Source organism: Sturnus vulgaris, chromosome 1 (assembly GCF_052056855.1).
Source record: "Sturnus vulgaris isolate bStuVul1 chromosome 1, bStuVul1.hap1, whole genome shotgun sequence".
In the NCBI taxonomy this organism is placed as follows: domain Eukaryota; kingdom Metazoa; phylum Chordata; class Aves; order Passeriformes; family Sturnidae; genus Sturnus; species Sturnus vulgaris.
This window is the reverse complement of record NC_142243.1, coordinates 70,315,219-70,334,161: the sequence shown is the minus strand read 5'-3', so window position 1 is coordinate 70,334,161 and position 18,943 is coordinate 70,315,219. Positions and strand designations below refer to the sequence as shown.

The 18,943-nt window shown below is 41.8% G+C and overlaps 1 protein-coding gene and 1 long non-coding RNA gene across 2 annotated transcripts; one reads left to right on the top strand and one right to left on the bottom strand.

Annotated features, from left to right (window-relative positions):
* Positions 1-277: 277 nt before the first annotated feature.
* On the bottom strand, positions 278-841 carry LOC148225290 (uncharacterized). Its single transcript, XR_015801260.1, has 2 exons — positions 734-841; positions 278-522 (listed from the first exon to the last, which is right to left on the bottom strand). It is a non-coding gene; the product is annotated as an uncharacterized LOC148225290 (long non-coding RNA).
* A 157-nt stretch (positions 842-998) lies between these two features.
* SMIM13 (small integral membrane protein 13) lies at positions 999-12,998 on the top strand. Its single transcript, XM_014878726.2, has 2 exons — positions 999-1,181; positions 9,621-12,998. The coding sequence occupies exons 1-2, from the start codon at positions 1,106-1,108 to the stop codon at positions 9,812-9,814; spliced, it is 270 nt and encodes an 89-aa protein (XP_014734212.1). The 5' UTR covers positions 999-1,105; the 3' UTR covers positions 9,815-12,998.
* The last annotated feature ends 5,945 nt before the right edge of the window (positions 12,999-18,943 follow it).

The window sequence follows — 18,943 nt, the reverse complement described above, 5'->3', positions numbered from 1 at the left end:
CTGAACATGCAAGTAATTTTGGTTTACGGGGAATATTGAAAGAAGGAGGCATGCTCAGAGTCCAGGAAAAAAAAAGAAATTTTTAGCTTGTCTTAAATAGGGAGATTTTTAAGTACTACATAAAAGAAACAAAGAAGTGGACAAACTTTCTGTGACATGTGACGTGTCACATTTCTCTGACAATGGTGGCATGCCCATGGGAAACTAAGTTTCTGTTAATACAGGATTTACATAAGTTTCTAGTAGTTTTAAGAACATTAACCAGCACAATACAAAGGAAAATCATATCTTTATTCCAGTGGTAACAGCAAAGTCCATATCACAATCAATATTATCTCACAATTCTGAGAGATATTATTTCCTCAGATTTCTTCTAAGTGGGAAGGGCCAGCTTTGATGTGCGACCATCACGTCAACAGAGGGCAAGGGCCAAGGTCAGGTGGAATTCGAACCATGCTGGGGTGTAGAATCGCTTCCTTGACTAAGGCCTGGATATTCCTGTTGTCCCTTTATACAATCCCACTGGGGGACGCCAGGGTAGGAATGGCAAGAGGGAGAAAGAGGATTAAGAAATCAGTTTGCCCCGTCCCTAAATCCAAGTCAGAGAATGATGGGATCATAGAACGGTTTGAGTTGTGAGGGACCTTAAAGATCACCCAGTTCCAACCCAGGGACACACACTTTCCACCAGACCAGGCCGCTCAGAGCCCCGTCCGGGCTGCCCTTGAATCACCTCTCCGTGTGCCCTCCGCACCCTCTGGCCCGCTCAGGGCTCCAGCCGCCGCCGCCTCTGGGCTTTAGAACATCAGCCGCTCCCCCTGCTCTCACCCAGCCCTCATCGCCCCCCGCCATCGCCACCGTGCCGCAGGGCACACCGGGACTTGTAGTCCTCTCTTCGGGGATCGCCCTTCAGCTCCTCCCGTTGCGGAGGAAAACGAACTACAACTCCCAGAATGTCCCGCGCACCTCCCCGCGCCAGCGCGATGCTCCGGGAGCTCAGCCCCGCCTGGTCGCCGGGTCGATCGGCGGCGGGAGGAGCAGCAGGAGCGGGGCCGCCGCGGCCGCCGGCCCGGCCCGGGTCCTGTCGGCTCCCCCCGGCCGCGCCATGTGGCAGAGCATCGGGCTGACCCTGCTGGTGATCGTGGCCACGCTGGCCTGCGTGCTGCTCTTCATGCTGTGCGGTGAGTGGCGGGGGGCCCGGCTGCTGGCCCGGCTGCGGTTGCGGTGCTGGTGCTCAGCGCCCGCCCTGGAACCGCCGCGCCGGGCCCGCAATCTGTGCTGGTTCCTCTTGGCTCCGATTGACTGAGGGAAGGAGAAGGGCACCGTGCCCCGGCGTGTGGGGGAGCCTGTGTGGTGCGCAGCGCCCTCCTCGCTTTGTTCCCGAGTCGTTTCCAGCTTTGATATGCTACCGGAGCCCTACTTCGGTGGTTAATTCGCTGTTTCCTCTGAAAATTAGGGCTTTTTTAAAGTGATGGGACTCCTGAGCAGTCACCCTGTGCGGCTGCTCCGTGCATGGGTCTGAAATGCCCGTGAGTGCAGGAAGTAAACATCCCTTAGCTTCTGACAGCTGTGTGCTAGAATTGATTGAAGACAGCTCTTAGGAGGTTTTTTCTTATGTGGATCGAGAGGAGGAGGCTTGGCGAACCAAGGTTGTAGTGAGTGAATCTGCATTGCCTGCAGAGAGAGGCCCAGGGGAAATGGCCTTAAACTGAGACAGGGGAGATTCAGTTTAGATATTTGAAAATATTTTTTCACTGTTAGGGCACTCGGGGATTGGAACAGGTTGGCCAAGGAGGTGCTGTAGTCACCTGGAGGTGTTCAAGAGGTGTCTGGATGCGGCGCTGGGTGATGTTTTAGTGATTTAGGGTTACAGTGGCAGTGCTGGGTGAATGGCTGGACTGGATGATCTTTAAAATTTCTTCTAACCTTGATGATTCATCCGAGGCTTGTTTGTTTTGGTTTTTGTTTTTAAATACGCGGAGAGAATGGTTATTTCAAAGGGAGGGATGGCTTGCAGGTCTGTTGGAGTTCTTGGAAGGAATCAGCAGTGCAATGTGTGAATGTTGTGGCCAATAGGCAGAGCTTGGAGCTCTCAAAACAAACAAACAAACAAACAAACAAAAACCACGCCAGCAAATTCAAACTATGCCATAATATTTGGTGAGAGGCTTGTGAAACTTACAACCACTTATAAACCTCCCTGGCCACCTTGGTGACAGGTGGGTTTACAAGTGGTTTCTGAAAAACAGAGAGCAATGTGAAGACTGATGTTTAATAGTTTAAAAACTGCTGATTGTTGTCAAAATGACAAAGCATTGTGAAAAGACTTTGAATTATAAAGGGTCTGGATAGTGAAATGGGAAGTGAAGTCTAGTATTAACATGTATGAAGTAAGGCACATAGTGTGAAATGTATGCACATATAATTTGTATGGAGAAATATAATGGAATCCGACCGAGCTGCTATTATCCCAAAGAAAGGATTAGCTGAAGTAATTGCAAGCATTTCTCCCAAATATCTCTGTAATACTTTGCAGCTAGCAAACAGGCAAATCAAACATTAGAAGCCTGAAATAGAAGAGAAAATGTCCTTATACTGCTATAGGACTCATCTATGTGCATGTGTCTCACACAGTGTATTTTGTTGTTAAAGTGTATTATCTCATTAAAAGAAATGAAGTCCTTTTTTACTTTCTTTTTTAAAAAATAAGGTTTCCTCAGCAATGCTTTGTTGAGAGCTGTGAGATTATTTTTGCATGAAGAAACTCTAAACAGGTTGGATCTGTCAGCCCTGGAAAACAGATGACTGGAGAATGGGTGATGGCTATACCATGAGCCATGCCAAAATGAAGTGGGAAAGATTGCGAAATGTCATCATTGCGGAGGAGTTGGAGTACATGAAGTTAAATGGTCAAGCAGCAGGCTGAAAACAAAAAAAATTGTCTTTTACTCAACAGGGAAATAATATGCAAGCTCATTAACTAGGGATATTTTAGATGCTGACTCTTCCGTCATTTAAAGTTCCTGGAAGAAAGGTCAGCATCTTGGTCATTATCTTGGGTGAGGAAATCTGTGTAATACTGATAACTGAAACTTCAAGGCTATACTTTGCTTGGTCTTGTGTTCTTTTCCTGCATGCCCTGTACTGTCTGTTGTTACAGACTAAACAGTGACCTAAAAAGATTTATTCAATTTTCTCTACCCTCATTAGGTGTTGACTGGCCACTTTTAACTTTCAGAAGATGCAGCACGGTAATTGCTAGGGTTTTTATATTTTCAAAGTATGCATACAAGATCTTGGCTTACTATCTTGCTGAAAGAGCAATACAGTTTTGCAACCTGCTGTTCAAACTCAGAAACAAGCATCATTTTTCCTCAGGCCTTTCTGCCTTTGTCTGTATATGACAAATGGAATTGAAATGCTAAGCATTAACTTTGGCTGCTAACATAATCATTTGCCCAGTGCTTTCTTATTAAAGAAAGCAGAAGTAATTAATAACTTTATTTTTAAGCGCCTTGTAAATACTTAGCTGTTCGGAGTAACATTCATATTGAATTCCATGAATACTTTGCTTGGAATCCTTCATTGTATTTTACTTTAATCGGTTCAGACTTTATAAAATGGTTCCTAAAAGTCACCTAGATTTCAAATGTACCGAATGCAGGAAGCTGACACATTCATTGGGCTTTTTGGGGAAGGATTTAAACTATTACCGTGTTAGAAGTGACTCCGTGGGATTTGATAGGGATTTATAGTATTTGTAATTATTTTTCCATCACTCAGCATTTATTTATTTATTTTGCTTATACCACGTATACTTCTCTTACCATGGAAAATATTCGAGAAAGACTGTGTCAAGACCACCACTGGTCTTTAAAAATGAGTACTTTGAACTTAATTGTTTATCTGTGCTAGTGACAGGCAGTTTCCCTGGGAAGGCTGGAAAGAGTAGTGACCTATAGGGGAGAAGATGGAGAAGAAACTGCCTGAGTGCAGTGTGTGACAGGATATGAGCAAAAGCCAGCCAATGAGACATACAAATTAATGGAGAAATCTGACATAGGAAGGGCTGGATATAATCTGGAGTAAGCCTGGTCTGACTAGAATATTTTTCCAGCCATCTGACAAGAGGTGTTGAAACAGCCTTATGAGAAGAAGGGTCAAGAGCGTAAAGAGCTGGGACTTGGATTTTGAGTGGCTCATGGTGTGATTGCCTGCAGAGAGTAATAAACTTAAATATCCAGGAAACATCCTAGGATCACGTGGATTTCTGCTGCCCATCACATGTGATATGATAAGTGCCATCAAAACTTAACTAATGAGAAAAGCATTCGCTTTACTATTTTTTTCAAAGTGAAAAGACAAAATTCAGAGTACAAATTATTAGAAGTTACTTTGAATGGTTCTTCAGCAATGTGAATTAGGCATTTAGATCTATAAATGTACTTTGAATAAGTGACCTGATTTCCTTTTCTTTACAACATGTCTGGATGCTGGCAACTGCTGCTTTCAGTGTTTATCTGAATTAATTGAGAAGCACGGGAGGCTTGCAGCTAGCATTTATAAACTGATCACATCTGACATAGAAACCATTGAGGTACTGTAAACATAGCAAATTTTCAGTTACGCTTTTAAAAGAGGGACTAAGATAACTTGCTCTGCTCTTTTTATTTCCACCTTTTCTGATTTTCTCTTTCTGGTGGTCTTATTGCTGCTTTTGAGTACTCCATGTACCTCTGAGATGGGAGGAGCTTGTGCATAGTCAAGGATAGAGGATGAAATAAAATAGCAGCCAAGGTGAGCTCTCACTGCTTACCACTGTGTATTTGTTTTATTTTCCCAGTGTAGTAATGTATGAAGCCAAGTGAAATTGCCAAAGTGCCTACACTGGAACAGATGGAAGTGTTAATCTAATTTGGCAAAAGAGGCTAATGAAATGCAGTTTGAGATATACAACCTTAAAATAAAAATCATGTAACTCTAAGTGCTGAAATGAATGTGTGGTTCACTTCACAAGTATGAATTCAATTGCAGATGGGAAAACATTTCTGTCCTAAATTCTGCCTGAATAACTTTTCTTTAATGCTTTGTTGAAACAATTTTGTAACTATCTTCAGTGGTTGATTCTTGGGAAATACCTTAACAGATGAGGAAAGTCATGCTTGATTAGACCACTCACAAAGAGAAAATATCCTTTAATTTGGAGTTGAGTTTTGAAACTGATGAGAGATGAGAAGAGAGCAAGTTTCCTTTTGCTCAGTCAGCAAGCAGCAAGTGGTAGTGTTGCATTAAATGGGAGCAGGTTTAAGGAGCTGTGCAGATCCAAGCACCATGTCACCTGATGTCCTCTGTTATCCCAGTGTCAGAGTAGTGCTTCCTTCAGGCTGACCCTCTCCATAGCAAAGCTATCCACTAGGGCAGTATAATAGTGCTGCACTGTTTCAGAGATGTGGATGAAGTGATTTGTGCATGGTTGAAGGAGTTATCTAACAGACCTCAGAGAAGAACCCTGTTCTCCCAAATCTCAGGTTAGCATCTGAGCTTCGTGCTCATTTTTTTGCAGCTGTAGCTGCTTGGGATTTTCTGTAATGGACGCTTCAGCATTTGAATATAGGCAACATTCACCATGGTGATACCCCCGTTCTAAATTAGTACCCATATTCTGGCGTGATGGGATCCTATTTTCATATCAGTAAGGACACAGAAGTAAAATGATCTTGCAAGGCTTGCAAGACTGCACAAGATTTCTGCAGCAAGGTCAGAACTGGAAACTCAGTCTTCTCTGTGTTGTGCAGTTACTGCATCACGATCCTGCTTTTCTTGGTTTCATTTGTATTTCACATAAGAAAAATCAAGTTGCTTTTCCCCAGCACTCCATATTAACCCTGGAGTTTTTCTTTTGTTAGCGTTTCCTGATTCAAATGGAAGAGGAAAATGTGCTCCAATAAAGAAAATTCTGTTAGCTGTTGTATACAAGCCAGTGAAAGGTGAATGAAATAGATGGGCCTGAGACTTGTTATCCTTCGCTTTTGGAGTGGGAGTAACTTTGTAGTTGGATCAGTGTTTCTTTTCCCTTTACAAAGAACCAAGAGCTAATGTGGGAAGTAACAGAAAAAGTAGTTTTAATGAAGTCTAGTCAAATCATAAAATCTGTTTAGCATCTGAATTGCATGGATGTTACATACATCCCCTATGATTTAGTCAAAGGCTTTGACTCACAGCCCCATCTTCACAAACACATATTGCATCGTGATTTATTAGAGGAGGGTTGACATACTGATGGCACGGTACCAGACCTGGCTTAAATGTCTTTGCATGGCATCCGGCTGTGGCGTTTTTAAGTGAGATGGTGGCTCGCAGCTTTTATGAGTACTAAACTCTGCAAGGCTGGAAGCTGCTGTTTTGCCTAGCTGCAAAACACTGGTAGATTAAATTTTGCAACACTACATTCAGGTATGTGCTACATCAAGAGCTGGAGCCTCTGCTTTGCACTGCACTGATGTATATTTGATCTGGCTTACTGCTTTGAGAGGCAACTTCTTTCACCAGTTAGTGCAGAAATATTATTTATTATAGTCTGCATGTCGTTGCTGCTTGTTTGCTGAAGGCATGTTGTGGGTGTGCTGTTTGGCTTCCACAGGCTCAGTCAAACTGAGGATGATTTTAAAAGGTAAATCAAACAGCTAAAGAAAATAAAGCAAGCACTGAAAGACTGATTCTAATCAAATGTCTGTGTGCAGTGAAGCTAAACCAGTAGGACTTCTCTGAGAGCAGCTTACCTGAACAGAGTGGAAGTGTTAGAGATGCAAACCAATGGTGTCAGTTACCTGTCCAGGAAGAGCTCAACAGCAAAAACTGTGCAAAGCTGAACTGTGACACATACAGACAAGAATGCATAGAGATGCCCTTTTCTGTTTTTTTTCTATGTGTATTTTAAATTAGTTTACAATTGTTTTCTTTTTTAAAACACAGTTACGTAACTTACAGTTCTTCAGTATGGCACAGTGCCGGGTGTTACCGTTTTGGAATGTTCTTAAGAGAAACAGAAATTAGTAGAAAATGCATTGTCTTCTGATTCAGAGGCAATGTGAATCTGCCTCCAAGCTTTATGTCTGTGTATGGTTTTGTTCAATGATGTATTTAGCTGATATTGTTGCTGGAGAGATTTTTTTCTTACCCAGAATGAGTTGCTCTTTAATAGTCTGGTTATTTCCAAGGAAATTCTTATTAATTTAGTAACAGGCGACAGGGAGGCTCAGCTGAAAAGGCAGTCTTTACTTGATTTGGACAAGTGTGTTAGTTTTGGGGTTGTTTGGTTTTTTTAACTTTCTATCCAAGCTGGCACAGTAACTAGAGCAAGTGAAAGAAAGAAATCTTTCTATTTTGATTACTTTGTACATAAAGGTCTCTGGTACTGGCTAGGAGACCTTGTGAGGTTTTTGATATTCTAGTTTTCAAGCCTGGTCGCCCTCTCTCTATTACCTTTGGCTAAGCCTGTTGTTATTTTTTTTGCAACCCGATGCCTTGTGGTTTGTTTCACCTGCCTGTTACCACTCGTCTGTTTGTTTGGCTGCTAGAACCAGTCTCCTTGGCTGATTATTTACACTGTCTTGTTTGTAGTCTGGAGCTAGAGAGCTCCAAAATCTGTTCATGGTACTTGAGGTTTTGGATACTTAGACCATTCTGCTCTGCTCACACTAAACACTGAAAAGAAATTAGTGCTGTTTTTCTTGAAGGTGTGAATGAACTTTGTACGTTCTTTAGTATTTCCCCAGCACACACCCCGTAGTAGTTCTAAGTGTTAAGTAGCCTATTTGCAGTGATAGAGGAAGCCTGTGGTTCACTTTATTTAGCTTAAGTTAAAATACCACCCTAAATGGAATATTTATTTACACCAAATACACTCAAGTCATGGTTCTGTAAAGTGCCCTAAAACCCTTCTGAGAATGCCCTGAATATTTTTGGCTCATCCTCCTCCCTCTCCCCTTTCAATGGAAGAAACTTTCAAAGAGCTGCTACCTCAGTTTTTACTTTTATTCTGAAAGAAAAGTGTAGCCAAACCCAGCCATCTACCATTTTTTTTTTCTGGATGCAAGGGAATGTAATGCATTTGCAGGACGTCAGATTCAATTTAATCACAAGTCATTTCATGGTTTAGGTATTCATGGGAAAGGAAATACTTTTGTAGGCTCTAGGAATTAATTTAGATCATAAAAGGTTGTCATATAAAAGCTTTCCTTCAATTTCCTTAGGAGCAGAGAAGTTACTGAAATGAAAAAACTGCAATATGTGAAATGTAGTCCAGGAAGGAGGAGAAGGGTGGGATCTTGTTTTTGTCATAAGGGATAGATTGCCCCATTGACGCTGATTACAGAAGAGGAGGAAATAGAGAGCTTCTGTGGTTGTATAAGTGTTATTTATTTATTAGTTAGTTGTTAGTCCTTCTCCCTCCATTCTAATATGTCCTGTTTTCCATTCCCAGAAGTCTGCTTCTGCTGGAGGCTGTGTAATGGGAGGACAGTTTTTCCTAGCTTTGTAAAATAGGGCTCTTAATATCTGAATAGGTCAGCAGTATAGATTTTAATAGCTGGCAAGACCTTCTGAACAGAGGACGGGACTGTTAATATATAGCTCTGTGCAGGCCAGATGGGTGTTGGTGTTGGAAATGATGTTTGTGTAGCATTTGTTTTCAAAGAGCTGGTTAAGTTTTGCTCCACTTAACTGTATTTCAGAGAAGTTGTATTCCTGTTTTGTGAGTTCTTTTAAAATGAAGATTCTGGCTTAGGTTTAGATATATTCATATCTGCTTTTTCAAGTTTTTTTGGCTACCTGTTACAGAAACACTTTGACAAGATGAAAGAGGAGGAGCAGGTGGGTCTTAATTATTTTTTAAGATAGATTCTAGAAATGTGGCCATCTCATCTACTTGTGTAGTTTTGGGAGCTAGAGTATTTTGGTAGTGAAGCAGAACATAGATTAACCACAGAATGTTAATTTTTCTGCATTGGGATTTGGGCATGGTGAGGGATCTCATTGAATTTGGGGGATGTAGTCTTTTAGTGAACATAAGGAAGACCTTGTTCATTTAAGAATAGTATTTATTATAAAATATGATATTAATTTGAAGATCTGAGCAAGTGTGCTTAGTAGTGATTATGTAATGCAACTTTTAAAATGTGATTTCCAGAATGGAGTGTTTGCAGAGTGAGAGGAGGAATTCTAGTGCTTTCATAGTGCCTGTGTAATGAATCCTGAGTCCTTGTTTGAGATATAACCATAGGACTTCTTTTTTCCTGACAATCGAGACCTTTATCTGTGTGATGGTATGGTGATCACCCACCTATCTACTGTGGCGGTTCAGTTTGGAATTGGCAGTTCAGTGTAGGGCTTTTCCTGGAGCTTAAATGTTGCTTCTGAATGAGGAAAAACTTTATGAAGTTGAATTGTTTTTTATAAGACTGTAAAAAGGAGTGGATGTGTTGCGGAGGGCTGTTGGGGTTGGCAAATAGAGGATAGGAGCCGATCAAAATTTATTTATCTTTTGTGATATACTTTGCTGGAGAGCTGACTATTAATTTGTATGAAGTAACTAAGCAGTACCTTTTTTCTTTCTCCTGCAGGATGGTACGTGGTCTGGCAATTGTTTTTGTCTAAATTCAAATTCCTGAGGGAATTGATAGGTGATACAGGGTCCCAGCAGGGAGACAACGAACCTTCAGAAACGGAAACTGAACAGGAAACTCCACCCTCGCCTCAGAGAGGGAGGCAGAAATCGGCTCGGCAGCGAAGGGCACCTACGGAAGACACAACTTAAAGTACTCCATTGAACTTCTGAGTAACTGGATCGTTAACACCTCTGCACTGTGTCCTTCAGTGGTGTCACCTCACTGAGAAACTCACCAAGAGGTAACATTGATCCCTGTGGACCTTTACTTCTGAGCTACCGATGGATGGTGCTATTGCAGTAGAGGTTCAGAAAGGGCTTCAGCAGCAAGTCACAGAATACTGGAAGAATGGAGGGCTGGAGAGAAATCTCCATCACAAAAATGCTGAGCTCCTGTATCTCCTGTCTCAACATGCAGATGAAGAACAGGTCCTGGACCATAGGCCTAGCCTTTGCATTAGTCTGAACATGGTAAACATTTCAGACTTGAAATAGTTTATAAATTATTTTTTTTCTTTACAGCACTGTAACTACATAGAGTGAAATTGAGTTTTATTTCCTTAGCTGTATATGAATATATATTTTTTCAACCTTGAGAAAGCACCTGAACTTAAAAATCAGTTCAAATAATATCCTGCTTTAGAACATATTCTAAAGTGAGATTTTAGTTAAGTTCTTGTATATATAAAAATTATAAATGAAATATGAAAAAACATATTAGATGCACATGATTTGGAGGTTTTATTATCTCCTCTTTTTTAAAAAGAAGGAGATGCAAAGAAAGCAATCAGGTGGCAAGACCTGTTTTCTTGGTTTTGGTATATATATAGGTTAAACAGTCCTGCTAGGCTTCTGAATGTTTTTCCTGAGCCTTTTACTCCAAGTCCAACCTGTGCCGGAGACAGGGAGGTGCCCGGGTTATGCACTACTCACTGTTTAGTATTCTGAAGTGTCATCTTTGGTATTTGGATACTGAGCACTTCTCTTAGCTCTCCCTGTACACCTTTACATCAGGTATTTGGTATCTGGCATCACTTTTTCCCTGGAGGCAGTTAAGGCTCTCTTACCGTTCATCAGACATCGCTGGGGCACTCTGTTCCAGCAGGGAATTTGGTACCTCACGTTTGCTGGAGGACTTACGGATTTTTACCAGTGATCAGCAGTTGCTCCTGTTTTCTCTGAGGATGAGTTCTACAGCTGTTTTGACATTACACTTCAGAATGAAGAGCTCCACTTCTGTTTATCTAGCAACTCTGAAGATTGATGCATGAGATTTTGGAAGGAGGAGGAACATGCATGTACCACCTCTGATGTGTTATGAGAGAACTGCCAATGGGTCTTGTCTTGAACAGCTTGCATTTTCTCTCAAAGTTTGGATATGTGGTAGTGTTTGGATCATTGTTCCATATGTGAAAACTTAATCAGGACTTTAAAATTGGTCTTGTATCTTCAGCTGTTAAGAAGTTTAACCTATGGCTTCCAAATTGTGATTTGGTTCAGTTATATGGCTGAAAACAGAAAAACTTAGGTTTTTTATCAAGTAGGCCCACATCTGGGAAAAGAGCACTCTGTTAGTGTCTTTATGTTTTAATTTGTCAGTTTTGAATAGTGATCAAAACCCAGTGAGGGACATTCACTTCTTAAAATAATTTGGATGTTTCAGTATTAAAATACATAAGATCAGCCCTGACTTTCCTTTGGAGTCCAAAAGACTTTGTTTCATTTGTTAGCATGTATATATTAAGCATAAGGTTACATTTTGAAGCATGATTAGGCAGTGCTATGCACATATCCTGTAAACACATTGTTTCCTCTTCTGTTCTGTGTGCTGGCAAGGAAATGTCTAATGATGGTTGATTGGTTTTGCTTTTTTTTTTCTTTAATTAGTAAAATTCCCATTTATTCAAACTGAGCAAAAGCAATCAGATTCTATTCCCTGCTGCTTTCAGTTTGCCTCACACAACTTAATGTCACAATTTTCTTGTGTGGTTATGTCTTGTCACATGGTGAGACTTCCAGTCTAGCAGTGCTAATCAAGAACCGGGACATTTTTCTTAAGAAATTAGCATCTTTGTCTTAAGCTTTGCTAATATAGGCTTACAAATAAAGATACTCTGTACTGACATAGGATATTGACACTCCACTGCACTTCATTTTATCTAGACTTTAGTGCACAGAAGACAGCAAGCGGCTGATGCCTGTAGTGTCCCTGGCTAAGAATCAGTCACTTAGTCCCTGCTTCTAGGAGCTGTGAAGAAATGTGAAGTTATGGCAATACACATAGCTAATTCAGGGTAGCTCTGAAGGTGCAACAAATCAAGACTCTGGAGCAAGATAATGAAGGAAAAATCCGTGTGGTTTTGGATGAGGGCACCAATCAAATATGCAATAAGATGGATGTGGAACGTCTGGGTAGCTCATCTGCTCTAGCCAAACAACTTCATTCTCCCTTCCATGCTGTCTGTAGGTGTACATTTCACTCCTCAAAGTTATTTTCAGTCTCTTTGTTTAAACAGCTGATGCTATTTTTTTAATGTTGTTGTGACGTAGCTGCCAATAATGCTGTCTGCCTAGCGTATAGCTTTAATGATCTTACTAGTAGCAGGCCAAAGGTATATTTATATAATGTGGTTTGGAAGAATTTTGAAATGCTAATGCCTTCTGTCAATGCATAATTTTTCTTGAAGGAAACTGTAGTGAAATCTTTGTGCAGGGCGCTTCATGCAAACATGTAAGAGCGAAGCTGCGTGTGTGGGACATGTACTTGTGATAAGACCTGAGTTGTGATTGCTGGCAGTCCAATACTCATGTCTTCAGGTGTTCTTACCAATGTCCTTCTGAAACATTAGTGGTGGGTAAGCACTTAACTCTGAATTAACTCATCCGAGTCTGAAACCTTATGAAGGCAACAGGTGACACAGTTGGTCTTGTTTTGTTTAGTGGGATCTATTTTTAAAACTATTGCCTTATTGTTGCAGCCGTTATCTTGAATGTATTTTGGGTTCTTATTTTAAATATAGTCATATCATCTTTGTTGCAGGGGCTGTATAACTTTGAATAAGCAGTAATTTCCTGTGTTGTATGTGACAGTATGGCAATTTGTGATCACGTTGCTGCTTAATATCAGGTTTTACACTGAACTAGACTAGACCTGTGTATGTCCTTCTGTTTCATTTGGAAATGACCAGCATAAAGAATGTGTTCAGTGTGGTCATTTGCTTCTTCAGTGTTACAAAACTGTACCTAAAGCTTCTGTGGTTGTCTGTTTTCATCATTAACTGTTCTTTTAACTGACTGCACAGATGAAAAATAAAGTAACAAGACTTGATATGAATATTTGATCTGAATGATTTCCTGATTACTTTTTTGAATGGGACTTTGTCTGCTTGCTTGAGTGTGAAACACTACGAAAGAGGACTTATCAAAAGTCACATTCTAGCTGGTGTAATACCTGCAGATGACTTCATTGTAAAGGGCAGATTTATATATATCTTTTAGAGTAGTTGTTAGTAAAGGTGTTTATTTCTGCCTTATACCTTGAAAGTTGTAATTTCATTTTAGCAACTAAAAAACACAAACCAAACAGCAAACCCCCAAAAAATCAAGCCATGTCCCTGCTCTGCTTTTTTTGATCTTTCTGAGATTGGTTGTAGACTGTAGTTTTTCTGAAATAAGTGTCTTGGTGAAGTAGGAAGTTGTTATTTTCGAAATGAAGATGTACAGGAGAAGGAAGTGAGAACATGCTTCATCCCTTACTGCTTCTGTTAAGTAAAATGCATACATTATAGCCCGGGTTATTTTATTTAATAATCAGACGTTAAAAGAAGATTTTGAAGAAAAATCTGAAATAATCTTGAGAGAACAAATTGTTTTGCTGTTGTCCCACTCTTCTCACTTATAAAAACAGGCTACTAATGGGGTGCAGCAAAATGTCCTGGTGTTATGTGACTTGAGCACCTGGGTCTTTTCACTTCAGAAGGTTGGATTTGTATGTGGTAGTGTGTGTTGGGGGCTAATATAAGTGAGAACAATTAGTGATGGGCAACTGGTGTCAGGTGCTTGTGAAACACGTGCTTGCTTTTCTGCTTTGGTGCTGATCCCAAGGAACCCTTTTGTGGTCCATTCCCAGTGGGATTGTACAAGTTTGCCCCAAGTTCCACCAAAAGCTGTTTTAACTGGTACTATGCTTTCCCTATGGGCACTCGTGCTATCCTTATGGCCTTGGGTCCATGTAATTAAAATACACTATCTTTATAAAATACAAGCAGTGTTACATCCTGCTTAGGTTCTTACATGAACATTTTTTATCTGTGGTCAGACTGGAAGCTGGCAATGTGAATGTGCTGGGTTTTATGTTAAATGTTTAAGATGTGAATATTGCTGTGTTCTTCATGTTGACCAGAAGCTCTTACGTTTTGATCATCTGTGGGTGTTTGTAATCACAGTGTTATCTCTGGAAAGCTGGATGGAAGGGAGACTTTTTGGCCCTGCTTCACAGCACCTGGGAGAAGGCTCTTGTCTGGTCTAGGGCTAATGTTGACGTGCAGCAGTGTTGGACTCCAGGCAAAAGAATTATTTTCACAAAGGGTGACACTACCATCAAGTACATCTTGGGCTTTATTTTCCGTATGTTTCTATTCACGGGGCTTTTCAGTTTCCATTGTGGGAAATGCATAGCACAAATGTTCCTTTAACTTTGGTAGCTGAGAGACTCTAATATGTAGGGGAAGATGGTATAGGGCCATTATGTGGCCACTCTGGGGTTGTTGTCCAAGTATACTGTACACATAACATATTATTTGTGGTGTACCTACCTCTGCTGGCTTGTTTTGTGTTACTGCCACCATGACTCGTCCCAAATGCTGGCAGTGTACTTGAACTGAGAAGGGTAAGAAGAAGATGTGGGATCTGTGGGCTAAGGGGTACTTGCCTGTGAATCCTCCCTGGGTTTGGGTGTGCTGAACAATTCAGGTAGCTATCTTCTGTCCACACTCTATTAAAACATCCAGCCTTCCATACAGGTAACAGTGAAGTTTCAAAATGAGAAGTTACACGTAACCTGTGTCTTCCTCAGAACACTGCAAAGAATACCTTGCTCTACGTCATCAATTTCCTCTCCTCTGTACTAGAGTATTTTAGCATCTTTTATGGGGAGTTGAAAGCCTTCTGCCAGCAAATTTGTTTGTTCACAAGTAACACAGGCTGTGGCTCAAAGCAAGTTACACTACTACTATGTGCTAAGTTGAACCAGTGGGGCTATGTCAACACTGAATTTTTGTTAAAGTCTATCTTTACCTTCCGAGCACAGTGCTCTGCTCCTTCTTATTTAAGGACTTAATCAGGAGCCTTCTGTCTTTGTGAGAACTTCTTGCTAATTTTGAGTTAATTGCAGTTCCTGTGGCAAATGAGTCTTTTGATGCCAGATGATCAGCTGTTAGCCTTTTCCATATTTAGAAATGTTAGGCAATTTCCTTGCTGTGGTGGAATGCATCAAAATCTGTCTCCTGCACACCACTTCTTTCCAAGATGAGTGGTCTCATTTTTAGAAATTTAAAGAGTTGCTCCCCTCAAGTTCTGGAAAGACCCTGCTTTGAGAACATCCTCAGGAGAAGCAGGAGAGGCTGCCTGGTGACCTGGGTGGTTGCAAGAGGGCTGAGCTTGGTGCAGGTGTCTGCAAGGCGTAGGCAGAGAATGTGCTTAGGCTGGACACGCCAGGTCTGCAGCATCTCTGCAATGATGATAATCCCCTAAAGCCCTCTCGTGTTAGTGGCTGGGTGGCACCACATCTGCTGTGACTTCTGGTCCTGGCACAACTTGATTTTCGGTTTTCCCAGAACAGAACCAGTCTGATCAAGCTCTGGTGTCAGCGGGTTGGGGGCACATTGGCAAACACGAGCTGGCATGGGTACTACAGCCACGTGGGGAAATATTCATCTTTCCTCCAGGCCGGAGAGAGGCCATGCCAAGGCAGAGACCTGTGAATTTCACTTTGTGGCTCTGATTTGCAGGTCTCTTACTGAATTTCTGTGTTAGCCTCTTTATTTTCCAAAATCATAGAATCACAGAATAGTTTGGGCTGGAAGGGACCCTAAAGATCATCTGGTTCCAGCCCTCCCTGACATGGGCAGGAACACCTGCCACTAGATGGGGTTGCTCAAAGCACCATCCAACCCAACATTGTCAAGGATGGGGCATCCACAGCTTCTCTGGGCAAAATCACGAGGTTCACTTAACGACTGTGACTCTGAATTACTAGCAGTGACACTTACTGCAGCCTTAGTTTTTATAAACATTTTCCAAATGATTCACGTACTGAGAGTAGACTTGATTTTACTTTTCCTTGTTCTTGCTTCCAGGATGTCCTTACGTTTCTCCTGAGCCCTGAAGGGATGTCATGGATAGTGGAAAACGCTTATCCCTGAACCAGACACTTCAGATTCAGCCTGAAAATACTAAATAAAGAAATAGATAGAAAAATCCTGGAGGCTTTTAATTATGCAGTTTGCGGGGGGGAAGGGCGTGTTGTCACCACTAGATGGCACGGGCCGCCAGGCTTTGGGGACCAGCCCTCCTGGCAGGACCGATGCTGCTGAGCTACTTTGCCGGGGCTGTCGTTTTATTTATTTATTTATTTATTTATTTATTTATTTATTTATTAATTAATAGTAATTCTGCTGTTATTTAGTGGCTTTGGAACGTACAAGGGCAGCTGCCTGTAGGAATTGAGCCTGGTTCTTGTTTGGCTGTATTCTGCATGCTAAAAAACTTGTGGGAACGCATGGAGCCTCAAGTCTAGGGGCACTGGCACTTTACTTTGTAAAGTGACCTCAAAACTATCTGCTTCAGGAAGGAAGGTCTCAAAAATGCCAAGAGAAGTCTGATTTTCTTAACTCTCACCGTGCCTAAGGAAAAAAAATAGAAAAGCCTACAAAACACACCACAGCAGCACTTCTTAAGGTTACTTACTTAAGGTACATACTGTACGAGTATCTACAGCAGCTTAGGAAAAGTGTTGTGGGGTTTTGTGGGGATTTTTCCCAGCCTGATGGCAAGAGCAAGCTGCCTGCTGCCCAGATCTCTTCAAAACCAGTTCTTGACAGTGCATCCTCATGCTTCTCACAGTTGAGATGTGATGTGACATTCCATCCCATCAAAGCTGGTCTAAATCCTGCTAGTTACTGAGAGGTAAAACAAGGGCTCATGATCAGCTTACTTTAAAACCTTCTCCCAAAGTCTAATATTATTATTAGTCCAATAGTAGCCTACTATTAATATAAAATGTATATTAATAGCACAATATTAATATTAGACTTGAGGATGGACAGCATGTATAACATTTGCCTTGCATTAAAGACCAAAATCCTTGAGAAAAGCTAGGAGATAGAGATATTGTGGGAGCCTTGTTGAGTTACATTGCTGATGACTCTGTATTCAGTCTAAGGGAGCAGGAACCACTTTGTTGCACAAGGCTTTGGAGAAACCTGTTTTCCCCTTGTTGAGTCCCTCATTTATTACTCAAGACTTACAGTGAGTCCCCATTAGCAAATCCAGCGTTTACACTTAGAGGGTTGCTGGCATTAAAAACAAACACAGAAACAAATTTTTTTTTCAGTCTGTCTAGCTTGCCAGGGAAATTCAGGCTTATTCCAGCTGTGCAGGTGTGTGCCTGAGGAGTTTTCATCTGTTTGAGTCTAGTGATCTCTAGTGTTTGCAAGACTGTTGAAGTCAAAACTGAGAATAAATGCTGGGATTAAAAACTGGGCTGTTTGTAACACCGAAGCAGGGCTGAGGGTGGCACTGGCTCTTACACCACTCCTCTGCATTGCAGCAGGCAGCTCATGGGGACCACAGATGCCACTGGAAGGTAGGTGCTTGCCAATGCTCTGGACCACTGCAGCTGTGGCCACCCACCTGTCCTGCGGGAGCTTGTACAGGAGGAGAAGCCTCTGCCCTCTGGCCAGCAGGAAGAAGAGCTGAAGCCAACCTTTTTTATGTGTGGTGTTTAAGGCTAAAAAAGACGGGGCTTCTATTTTTCTCTTATCCAGACTCCAGCCCAAGGCTGACTAGCCAGGATCTGTCTACAAAACCAGAAAACACTTCACGTTGTATTTTATCCATTCTCCAAGACTTTTGCTCTCAGTTCATGTTAGATGAGAAGTGCTCATCACCAACACTTTAAGCAGGACTGGAGGGTGCTTCAAAAGTAATTGTGATAGACAGCAGAGTGAGCCTGTCCTAGGGAGAGGAAGAAAGTGTGCCAGGATTAGGGAAGTGTGGTGGGGCTGGTGGGTTCAGTGCATTCTTCCCACTCAGGAAATGCAACACAACAGACTAAGGACACCGTTTCAAGGTACAGGTACATAATGGGACCAGTGTCTCTTCTAGCCCTTCAGTGGTGGCTGCACCTACGGATTTCTTGGGATGTCCCACTTGTAGACAAACATTTCACACAGCAGGTAATGAAAACCTACAATCTGCTGCCACAGATGTAATAAAGATAAGGTTGTGGACTGCAGATAGCAACTAATGGATATTTCCATGGGCAAATCCCAAGTTCATGGGATAATGAGAGGTTTAGTCAGTGCTTTGTATCCTGACATCCAAATCCAATGATTATGAGCACTAGGGATAGTCGTCCAGTGAATGTACCCTAAGTCACTTCAGAAATAGAATACAGGAATGTGTGCTCCATGGCCTGACCCACTTGGGAAGTTCTTACTTTCTTAAATGTTGTCAGGCTGATAGCCAGAAATGCTCAGAGAACAAAACCAACAGAATACACTCACATCCTCTCAACTAAAAAAGTCTCCAAAGTTGAGAAGGAAGAAAACCTTTCCTTTGTTTCACAAACACCTGTCATATTTACTGCTATGAAGAGTCAGTAAGAAGCCAGCACCCAGTGCAGCACATAGGAGGAGATGGCAGCGTTGCCCCCCCCATGATGCCCTGCACATGAGCAGGACCAGCAGAGATCAGAGCTGGGCTCTGCCTTTGGGCTTTGAGCTGCAGCCAGCAGGTGTGAGACTGTCCCACACTTCTGTAGCTGATTTCACCTGTGTAAGGAAGCTTTGAAGAGTTAATTAGTTCCTACTTGTGCAAAAGGTATTACTTGTTCTTTACCTGAAGTGCAAGAGCTAGAGACAAACCAGGCCTGGTGGACTCGCTGCAGTGTGTGTGGAGAGAGCTTTAAAAATAGATATCAGCTGGTGATGGAGCCACAGCTGTGGCTTTTGTGTGTGTAAGGCTTGTGCCTTCATCGTTGAGCCTGTGGAAAAGCAG

Bases quoted from the DNA above. Each gene is read 5' to 3' on its own strand.
- SMIM13 (XM_014878726.2), top strand. From the start codon at position 1,106: ATGTGGCAGAGCATCGGGCTGACCCTGCTGGTGATCGTGGCCACGCTG. The intron at 1,182-9,620 runs GTGAGTGGCGGG...TTTCTCCTGCAG, and splicing joins GCTGCTCTTCATGCTGTGCG to GATGGTACGTGGTCTGGCAA.